The sequence below is a fragment of the Elgaria multicarinata genome, chromosome 11 (assembly GCF_023053635.1).
Source record: "Elgaria multicarinata webbii isolate HBS135686 ecotype San Diego chromosome 11, rElgMul1.1.pri, whole genome shotgun sequence".
NCBI classification, from domain to species: Eukaryota; Metazoa; Chordata; class Lepidosauria; order Squamata; family Anguidae; genus Elgaria; species Elgaria multicarinata.
This window is the reverse complement of record NC_086181.1, coordinates 16,056,558-16,067,691: the sequence shown is the minus strand read 5'-3', so window position 1 is coordinate 16,067,691 and position 11,134 is coordinate 16,056,558. Positions and strand designations below refer to the sequence as shown.

Genomic DNA, 11,134 nt, shown 5'->3' with positions numbered 1-11,134 from the left:
TTGTCCAGAGAATTGGTTTAGGGGGAGGAAAAATGGGCAGAAGCCTATGCATGTTTAGCCAGAAAAAAAGCCCTACATCTCCCATCATTCCCCAGCCAGCCATGGGGCATGCTGGGAGTTTTTCAATCCAAACTTGCATAGGATTGCACCCTAAGGTAGCCATGATTCAGGGTTTTGTTTGTTTTTTAATGATTTATCCCATAGAGGACAAGGAGGGAGGGAGAGAGAGAGAAATGTTTTTCTTCATCTCTTGTAATACTAGAACTCAGATTATCTGATGAAATTGATGGTCAAAAGATTCAGGTAAGAGGAAATGTTGTAGCTTTGCACTAGCACAGTTAATTCCCCGCTGCAAGATGTGTGAAGGCCATTAGCTTAGAAGGTTTTAAAAACGAGATTAGAAACATTCATGGAGGATAATCTGTTATTGGCTACCAATCCCTGACTGGCGTTGTGAGTAGTTTATCCTGATGCAGAGAGTCAGGGGAGGGTGTGTGTGTGTGTGTGTGTGTGTGTGAATGATGGGTTTTTGGTCCTTCAAACTATGTGATTCTGGAGGTTGGATCCAGATTTAGGGTGCAATACTGCACGTTTAGGCCAAAAAAAGTCTTAAAACTTTCAACATTACCTAGCCAGCAGGATTGCAGCTTTAGTCATACTTAGAGAAGGTTGATTGAATTCAATAGGCATTAAGTTAGGCATGACCAACAGGCCATGTAACTTAAGTTAGGCCTGACTAGGAAAGTAAAGGAACCTCTCGTGCAAGCACTTGAGTCATTGCTGACTCCTAGAGGGACGCCTGCTTTCGCTGACATTTTCTTGGCAGACTTTGTAGCGGGGTGGTTTGCCATGGCCTTCCCCAGTTGGCGTTACCTTTCCCCCAGCTAGCTGGGTACTCATTTTACTGACCTCAGAAGGATGGAAGGCTGAGTCAACCTGAGCCGGCTGCCTGAGAACCAGCTTCCGCTGAGATCGAACTTGGGCCGTGGGGAGAGTTTCGGCTGCAGTAACTGCCGCTTACCGCTCTGCGCCACACGAGGCTCATAGGCCTGACTAACAAGTCCCATTTATTTCACTGGGTCTACTCTAAGGATGATTAAATCTGGATCCAACTCAAGGATTCTAATCATTCAGGACATTCCGCGAGTAGGTGCTTAAATATTAAACATCATCATCATCATCACTGGGGAATGAAGGGGAGAGAAAGAGAGAACAGTTTTGTTTTAAGTGAAAAAGTGACATCTGGCCAATCTATAGAGAAAATTCTCTTTCTTTTCTTTCCCTTTTCTGGCCGGTCCTAGTTGTAGCTGCTCAGACCCCTCCCTCCAAGGGACTGCCATGACTGAGCCCCCCTCCCCACTACTCCTGGCCCCTCCCCCTCCCCCTGATTGGCTGGCTGGATTCTAAGAAGGAATTTAAAAAGGAGAAAGCCTGCTCGCCTGGCTCAGGATCCGAGAGAGGACCAAAGGACCGCGAAGCAGGCAGGCAGGCAGGCAGGCAGGCAGGCAGGCGAGCCCACCTACGTTTCCTCCCCACTCAGCTGGCGACATGCAGACCTCCCGGGCTGTTTGCTCTCTCTGCCTCGTCGTCTTCTTCTTCCCGATCGTCCTGCCCTCCGGACGCGGCTGGCAAGTGCTCAAGAACGACGCCACGGAGCTCGTGCCGGACTTTCCGGAGAATACCGAGGTGCCCGAGGAGCAGGTCTTGGTCCAGAACGACACCGACACCCTGAACAACCGGGCGCAACAGCCAGGGGAGAGGCACCCCCAGGTCTCCCTGAACAGGATGGGTAAGAGAGAAATAAAGGAGGAGGAAAGAGCCTTTTCGTTTGCTCGCTTTCTCTCTGGTTGCTCGCAGGTGCGCGGTGGACCTGTTTCGTCGAGGCAATACTTGGCTGGCTCCTGTATACTCACAAGTAAGCCTCGGGAAAGCAAATGGCTTTGTACACCAGCTCTTTGTCCATCTTGCCCAGTACTGTGGGCTCCAGCCTTTCCCAGCCTCAGTGCCTTCCAGGTGTGTTGGACAACAGCTTCCATCATCCCCAGGCAGCAGCGCCATTGTAGTGTCTGGGAGCTGTAGTTCAACATCACTTCCCCTGAAGGTGTTGGACTACACCCCTCCAATGCATCTGGAGAGTAAGCCAGCCTACTGCAGCCTGCTACAGGTACCATCATCTCCAGCCAGGAGGGCTATCATGTTGTCTGGGGAGGATGGGAGCTGTAGTCCACACCCCCCCCCAGAAGATGTTGGACTGCACCTTCCAATGCATCTGTAGAGTAAAGCAGCCTTCCCCATCCTCCCCATTTATATCTCCCATCCACCCCAGCTAGTAGGGCCATTGTGTTGGCTGGGGAGGATGGGACCAGTAGTCCAACACACCTGTTTTTGAAAGTAAACCAGCCTCCACTAACTGGGTGCCCTCCCCCCCAGTGGTGTTGGACTACAACTCCTATAATCCCCATCCAGCAAGGGCCATTGTGCTGGTTGGGGCAATGGGGGAGATAGTCCAACACAACTGGAGGGTTTTGGAGAGTAGACCAGCCTTTCTCAGCCCATGTACCCTCTACAAGGGTTGGACTACATCTCCCATCCTCCCTGCAGGCTGGGGGTGATGGGAGCAGTAGTCCAGCATCTCTGGGGCACTAGGGATGGGGAAGCTGATGGCGTCTGACTGCTGGTGAGTAGGTGTTCTGTCACTCAGCTGTGGCCCCATCCTGCTTCAGGTGTTAAAGGCTTAATTGATTAGGCTGCTGAACTGACTGTTTAGGAATGGCAGCGATGCCCCGTCTCTTCCCTGTGGTGGAACTTAAGGCAGCAGCATGTGTAGTATATGCAAGGACATCTCTGTGTTAACTCGAAAGCTTTCGCACTCAGTGGGCTAATCCTAGGGTGACCCTATGAAAAGGAGGACAGGGCTCCTGTATCTTCAACAGTTGTATAGAAAAGGGAATTTCAGCAGGTGTCATTTGTATGCATGCAGCACCTGGTGAAATCCCCTCTTCATCACAACTGTTAAAGCTGCAGAAGCCATACCCTCTTTTGTATCTGGTCAAGAGGGCAGGGATGCTGCAGCTTTAACTGTTGTGATGAAGAGGGAATTTCACCAGGTGCTGCAGGCATACAAATAACACCTGCTGAAATGACCTTTTCTATACAACTGTTAAAGATACAGGAGCCCGGACCTCCTTTCCATAGGGTCACCCAATCCAATCCAACGTTTGTGCTCGTTTGGTCTCTCCAAAGTCATTTTCACACACGAGGCTTGAGGTGGCTTTCACTTTGCTAGGGTTTGTGAAATAAATTTTACATTGATCAGAACGCCCGTTGGCATTACAAAAGTCTCTCCTCAACTTCCTGTTGTGCATGATCAATGATTAGATATTCATGTAAATACTGCAAAAGGACATGTATGAAAATACGCATAGACTCTATCAGGGGTGTAGGGGTATAGCACTGAGGGCCAAGCCAGGTGCTGCGTGCATTCAAATGACACCTGCTGAAATTCCCTTTTCTATGCAACTGTTAAAGATACAGGGGCCCTGTCCTCCTTTCCATAGGGTCAATCTAAGTAAAAGGACGGGATGATGCACTACTGTCCCACTCATGCTTTGTGTGAAATTTGCACCACATCCTAGTGGTGTTCCCCACAAATTTAGCAGAAATGGCAGTCTGGTAGGGAGGAACTTGACCCACACGGCGGAGCTACTCCTGGTTAGGTGGCAAGCCTGGAGATCACCTTTCCCTTACAATGGGTCTGCTTGTGAATAAGCATCTTGGCTCCCCCTAACATGGCAGGATGGGGTACTTACTCATAAGTAATTCCCATAGTGCTCTTGGCAGGAGTGGGCTGTTCGTGTGCAAAATGGCGGCCGTCTGCTCCCTTTTTGCCTTACAACGAAATAGGTATGGGAGAACTGATGAGCTCTTAGGACAGCCTTCCCCAACCTGGTGCCCGTCCAGATGTCTTGTACTACAGCTCCCATCAGCCTGAACCAGAATGGCTGGTGGTCAATGATGATGGGAATTGTAGTCATAGAATCATAGAATAGCAGAGTTGGAAGGGACTTACAAGGCCATCAAGTCCAACCCCCTGCTCAATGCAGGAATCCACCCTAAAGCATCCCTGACAGATGGTTGTCCAGCTGCCTCTTGACTGCCTCTAGTGTGGGAGAGCCCACAACCTCCCTAAGTCACTGGTTCCATTGTCGTACTGCTCTAACAGTCAGGAAGTTTTTCCTGATGTCCAGCTGGAATCTGGCTTCCTTTAACTTGAGCCCGTTATTCCGTGTCCTGCACTCTGGGAGGATCGAGAAGAGATCCTGGCCCTCCTCTGTGTGACAACCTTTTAAGTATTTAAAGAGTGCTATCGTAGAATCATAGTCCCAAACATCTAGAAGCTTCGTAGTCCCAAATATCTAGAAGGCACCAGGTTGCAGAAGCAACTACTCACATTTTCTTGGGTGGCTGGTTTAAGGGAAGCCTAGGCTGTATATCCTGCAGCGCACCCTATATACCTGGAGTGCTGTGCTTATAAATGCTACAGGAGCCTTCTGATCCATCAGGTAAGAGCTACCTGTTAGGATGTGCTGCAGGACTCTGGGCAGTCAAAGGGAACAGTGACGTGGAAAATGATGGCTCGTCATAGTGTATTGGAAAAAGGGAGAGAGAGAGAGATTTAATTTAGGACTGATAGGGGCCTGTTTGTTTATATTTATTTATTATGTATTTTTACTGCCTAACAGCCGAGGCATTCTGGGAAGGTTACAATTAAAACCATAATATACAAATGTCAAGATTTAAAACTTTAAAAATTAAAGAAATGTCACATAAAACCAGAATAAGTTATAGTCCAGGGAAAGCTTGTTTAAAAAGATATGTTTTCATGAGACGTTTGAAGGATGTTACATTTTCCACCTCCTGAACTGCACAAGGTATTATGCCCATGGATCAGTGGGTCCTTTCTGGAAGTATAATGTGCCGAAACAAATGTGGCAGCTCTCTGTAAAATAACTCTCCTAACTTGGATATCCTTGCAAAAATTCTAATGGACCCTTCTACAATCTGGTACCCTTCAGATGTGTTGGATTACAACTCCCATAATTCCCAGTCAGCATCCCGCTGTTCTGGTTGGTGTTTGCTCTTCAGGATCTTGGATGGAACCCCTTTTCCATTGCCTGCCCTCTGATCTTGTTGGAATAAATCTAGGACCATGTATGTAACCTCCTGCGGAATGTCAGTGGGTGCAGCGTTACCACGCAGGATTACAAGAAGCTGCACCCACCAAAATTCCCTCTATTACATTATGAGTGTCTCTACATAAAGGGAAATTGCATTGTTTATCTGGGGCTTTTGTGCTTCCTGGTTCTTTGGCATGATTATTACGGGCTGTACTACATGGAAGGAAAGGGGCGACAACACGTTTGAACTGAATACTTCCCCTAAATTCAGTTCCATTGAGACAGTGCCATCTTGTGGTGGGAGATCCTGCTGTTTCCTGGTTATTGCCATTTTAAAAGGGGCTCTTTTTATTCCAGGAGACGTCCTGGTTGTTGATGACATCGTGTAATCGACCCAAAAACTTCCATGAGGGGCCAATCAAGAGCATGCAATAAACTGCTCATTTAGAGGCGCCCTGTATATACAGCCTAGTTCTCCGGATCTCCCTCACCAGGAGCATGCTAGTGGCCTTAGGGAAAACACTCATCTGCAGAAAGAGCATAATATTTGATTGATTGTTAAATGTATAGCCTGTCCTTCAGTGGTCAATTGGCATTTCCAGGGTAGGTTACAAAAGAGTTTTTAAAAAACAAAATCTTACAAATATATATTTTGCCTTTCGTAATTCCACTTCAGTTTGAATTATTGTAAGTTTTCTGCCCCTGTATTGTTTGGTTTCATGTGAAATTCTAAAGTTTTTATTGCACATCCTCCCAGGCATCTGAGAATAAAGGGTGATATTTAAAAATGTAATGAATAAATAACTAACGGCACAATCCTATGCATGTTTAGACAGAAAAAAAGTCCTACAGCTCTCAGCATTCCTCTGCTACCCATGTTCTCCCTTTCTCTCTTTCTGTCTTACACACACTCAGGATCAGGATAAATTAAAGCCTGCTCCCAGCAATCCTGATGAAGACTGCTGTTTTCCCACTACTATTAGGTGGTTATTATATTAATGTTACTATTAATAATAACTGTATAGCACCATCTATGTACCCGGCAGTTTACAAAGAACAACTCTGCTGTTTTCCCACTACTATTAGGTGGTTATTATATTAATGATACTAATGAATATTATATTAATGATACTAATAAATAATAACTATATAGCACCACCTATGTACCTGGCAGTTTACAAAGAACAACCCTGCCAGGTCCCTGCCCTCAGGCGCTTACAATCTTAGACAGAAGGAAACAGAGTAATGTGGAGGTATGAGTAAGCAGGGGAAAAATCTGTGATGATTTCTAGTACATATACCTTACACAAAGGTATATGGCCTAGGGCAGCCTTCCTCAACCTGGGGCGCTCCAGATGTGTTGGACTGCATCTCCCAGAATGCCCCAGCCAGCTGGCTGGGGCATTCTGGGAGTTGTAGTCCAACACATCTGGAGCGCCCAAGGTTGAGGAAGGCTGGCCTAGGGGAATGTTCCAAAGGGCTCCTGGCTTTAGACTGAGGAGGGCGCTGCGGTTTCATGGCACAAAGAGCAGCCCTCTTTGAGCATGTGGTCTGTCTCTAAAAGTAACAGGAGGCACAGACAACCCTGCATCTCCTCTTACAATCTCTCTTTGATTAGCACTCGGGAAGCCGATCCGAATTTCAGAGCCATGAACCTTCCTGAACTTAGTTTGAGCACATATCTGCAATGTTCCTCATCTGGGCCTTAATCCCACCCTATTTCCTCTATTATCAGAACCCTTTTCCTTTGGTAAATAAGTTGGACTTGCAACAAAATATTGCAATGTGGAATACTCTGGCCAATCATGCCCTTTTCTGGGATACTCCATTCCATTTCTCCCTCCCTCCTGATTTTCTGTCCCCACCCTACAATCAATGAGCTTATTATGCCCGTTTAAGGATTGCCCTCCTGCTTTGGGATTTTCCCACCCCGCAAAGATTTTGTGTACTTCGGGAAATCTTAGGGTTTCCTTGAGCCTGCTGATATATCTGTCTATTTATTTAACATATTTATTAATCTTTTCTCCACCCACAAGGGCTTTCAAAGCAATGTACGATTACATAAATAAAGACATTCTTTAAAACAGGCCAAGACAATTTTAAAAGCCAAAGGCCTGCTGAAAGAGTACAGCTTTCGCTGACTGTCTAAAACCCAATAGGGGCAGAGCAAATCTGGCCTCCTTTGGGAGGGAGTCCCAGATTCAGGGTGATGCTGCAGGAAAGGCACCATTTTGTGTACTGACCAACCTACCCTTTCTTGGTGGTGGGACATACTGTATTACAGGGCTGCTGATGACACCTCCCTCTTGTGTATGCTTGGCTATATATACAACTGTCCTAACCTCTGAATACTGTCAATACATAACAAACATTTTAAGTTGCCTTTGCACATATCCACCCATTCACCCCTTGCTGATTTTATTTTTTTTAAGGGGTGTGTGTGTGTTTGTTGTTTCTCAACTTGAACAACCCAAGCTTCATCGCTGTTTTTGCTCAGGACTTGGGTGTATGTATGGATTGCTTGGTGAAGGAGCAACTATTTCTCACCAACAATCAGCTCCTTATTTTCTACCATGGACTTCCCAAATATAGGTGCTCAAGTTTTTGTCAGGCTGCGACCTCACAGGGCCCTAAGCAAAGCCTAAAGGGGGCTGACAGGAAGTGGGAGATGGCTGCCAGGAAAGGGAAGGCATTAATTCGCATCAGCGGAGTTGTAGTAATTCTTGAAATGCTGTCCTTTTGACTGTCAAGACTCCTCATGACAGTCTCATAGCCACGCCCCAAGGAAAAGTCCAGAACCTCAGGTCGGCTGCATCATCAACCCTGCTCCAGCAGTTTTCACGTCTCTTTTGTAAAGAGAATTGGTCTTAATTGCCTATTCAAGACCAAGTCACCCTAAAACGCTTTGCATTACAACAGGGAAGAATATATTGTTGCTGGCGAAATGCATTTCTCCCCAGAGACTGTGAGGACTGGAGTTAAACTGACAGAGAACAGGGAATTCTGAAGAGGGAGAAAGGGAGCAGATTACAGTGCCCTTGCTGTGCGTCCCAGCTCCACTACGCCACTGATTAGCAGTGTGGCCACTGACATATCCCTCAGAAACAAGACAAAAGGCACATGGATTTGTGACAAACTTGCATCTCTGTTTCAAGGCCTCTGCCTCTCCTTTCTGATGTTTCTTTATCTTTAAACTGGACAGCTCTTCAAATTGAGGATGCCATCAGAGAACTGTCCTCTGTAAAGGGTGAGGGATGGGGCCGATGGATAAATGGAATGGGATGTCTGAACAGGAGCACTCTGCATTGCCGCAGTGTTTTTTACTTCCCAGTTCAGAACCTGAAAACAAAACAAAAGCAAATTCTAATCCAGCTATGTTTTTGTGTGTGTATGTTTGGCTGGTTGTGTGGAGGCCACCTGTCAAACCACAAAACTGTCAAAGGTGAAAAAATTCTCTTATTGAAGTGAGAGGTTCTGTGTACGTTGTTGATGTTCTGTGTAAGGAAGTCCCAGATAGTTTGATGGCTCCTCCTCTGGCACAAAATGGCTCTGATCCCATGCGTCTTTGAGCTGTGAATAATATGCCCTTCTTTCCTTCTAGAACCACTGGAGTTCAGCTGCCGGGAAGTGTATTCCACTCGTTACATCGCCAATGGTCCGTGCCGCAGCATCAAGCCGATCCGGGAGCTGGTGTGTTCCGGGCAGTGCCTCCCGTCCCACCTCCTTCCCAACTCGATCGGCAAAGGGAAATGGTGGCGGCAGAACGCTCTGGATTATCGCTGCATCCCCGCCCACAGCCGCTCCCAGCGCGTCCAGCTCGCCTGCCCTGGCGAGGACCTTCGGACTCTCAAGGTCAGGACCGTCACGGCTTGCAAATGCAAACGGTACACCCGCTACCACAACCGTTCGCAGCTCAAAGACTTCAGCAAAGAGACTGCCCGGCCTCAGAAGAACAAAAAGGCGCGCTTCTCCAGAGCCAGGGGTAGTAAGGCCAATCAGCCGGAGCTGGAGAACTCTTACTAGTAGTTGAGGGCCTGTGCAGAAGCGTAGAGATGTGGCTGTTGTGGTTGTTTTTGGCTGACCCACCCTCCCTTTTTGATGACTCCGCCAGGATCAAAATGGGACCAAGTGAGAGAGGAGGCCAGGCAGCCGCAGTAGTGGCCCCGGCTGGAGGTTCAGAGCAAAGCTCTCAGGTTCTCTCCTCGGGGCGGTCGGATGAGAGAGGCGGGGGGGGGGGGGGGAAGAGTGTAAACCTGAGAGAAGAGTTACTCCAAGGTTAGCAGAGGGTTGTGTGATTGACAAGGCTGAAGGGGTGTGCACTGCTACATTCTTACAGGCTTCCTTGGTTTGACAAAGGACAGGCATCTCTCTCTCTGTTAACACAAACACACATCCAGTTAGAACAATGTGATCTGTCTAAGGGCGCATGCGCACTTGCGCTCCATCATCAGCGTCCTTTATGCTTTGCTTCTTTATGGGTTGCGCATGGATGCACTGTCCCTTCTTGTGCTGCAGCATTGTGCTTGAGCTATGCACTTTGTCTCTGTAAATCTGGGACAGACAATTTGTGGCACTCCAGCTGTTTTAGTCTAAAACTCCCTATCGGGAGCACAGCCAATGGTGAGGGATCATTGGAGTTGTAAGAAAGGAACATCTGGAAGGCCACCAGCTGCCAACTCTTGCTGTTGATGCTCCACTTTTGCTGCTGCTTCCTGATGGCCCATTGGACTGCACCCCACCTTGGATGAGGGTGGGGGGTGATTTCCAGTCTCCTTCCATGTTGTACAGAGCTGAATGATGTGCATAGATTCATAGGCGGTGAACTTTGCAGGAGCTTGTTGAATCTAGAAATAAACAATGCAGCTCTGAAGAACCTTGAAAAGGTTTCTGTTAGGAGCAGTAAAACCGGTGGCAGTTTGCAAAGTAACAAAATTAATGGAACAACATCAAGATGAGTGAATAGGTGGATGTACACACAATTGCACACACACACACACACACACACACACACACGTACACACTCGTGAAAGCAGAGGGTGGAAGAAGTCACAAGTGGACCTTCCCAAAAGCCTTTGCTAGCTAATTCAGTCAGGGGGTTTGAAGTCTGGCTTGTTCTCTTTATTTTGTGCCCTCCTACTAAAATTCTGGAAATCCCAAATTCTTTCTTTCTTAGGATAAGTAGAAAACACGTTTCTACTTCTTATTTTTTCTTTGGTTTGGTGGTGGGAAAGGTTTGGGAACACGGAAGTAATTAAAAGGGCACCCAAATTCCTTTGCTCCAGGCAAATCTGTGTGAGTAAACAGGTGTCTGGGAATAAAGAAGATGTACAGTTGCCTAGGAGCCTACTGCCTGAGGTTACACCTTTCATATTTACAGGGTTTTATCAACAGGTGCCTCAGCACAGATGCAGTTGTCTGGTTCTCTCTTGGTTGTCTGGACTGTTTTAATTTTTAGGATGCTGTTTGTCTGGTGTACCTCAGTACAATATGGCCAGTCCATTTTGGTTTATCACCACCTCTCTATTTCTACCTTTTTGTTGAGACCAGAGCTATAATGTTTTTCAAGCCCTCCATCATTCATAAATATCTGTTTTTTAAGTGGTTCTCCGCAATCATGAGGTCTATAAATCCTCTTTTTAGATACTGAAGAAGCCATGTTTCTCTGAGTGCGGTGTAACTGCATTATTATTATTATTATTAATAATAATAATAAATACAAGAATTTCCATTGCATTCACAGGGTTGCAGAATGCTGTCTTGTTGCTTGTCCTTATAAAATCTTTGTGAAGGGGGTGATTGATATTCCGGCTTTGCACATGGAGGCTTACAGTGCAAGCCAGGGCATGTTTACTTAGGAGTAAATATTGCTATGTTGAATGAAGCTTACGCTCTATGGATTGCACTTAGGATGCAATCCAAAGCATGTTTAGTCGTACAACTTCTAGCATTCCACAGCT

General features: G+C 46.7%; 1 protein-coding gene across 1 annotated transcript; it reads left to right on the top strand.

Annotated features, from left to right (window-relative positions):
- The first annotated feature begins 1,548 nt into the window (after positions 1-1,548).
- SOST (sclerostin) lies at positions 1,549-9,408 on the top strand. The gene is made up of 2 exons (XM_063137749.1): positions 1,549-1,789; positions 8,779-9,408. Exons 1-2 carry the CDS (start codon positions 1,549-1,551, stop codon positions 9,198-9,200), a joined length of 663 nt encoding a protein of 220 aa, XP_062993819.1. The 3' UTR covers positions 9,201-9,408.
- Positions 9,409-11,134: the final 1,726 nt, after the last annotated feature.

Excerpts from the sequence above, each read along its gene's own strand:
- SOST (XM_063137749.1), top strand. The coding sequence starts at position 1,549 with ATGCAGACCTCCCGGGCTGTTTGCTCTCTCTGCCTCGTCGTCTTCTTC. Across the intron at positions 1,790-8,778 it reads GGTCTCCCTGAACAGGATGG|AACCACTGGAGTTCAGCTGC; the intron begins GTAAGAGAGAAA and ends CTTTCCTTCTAG.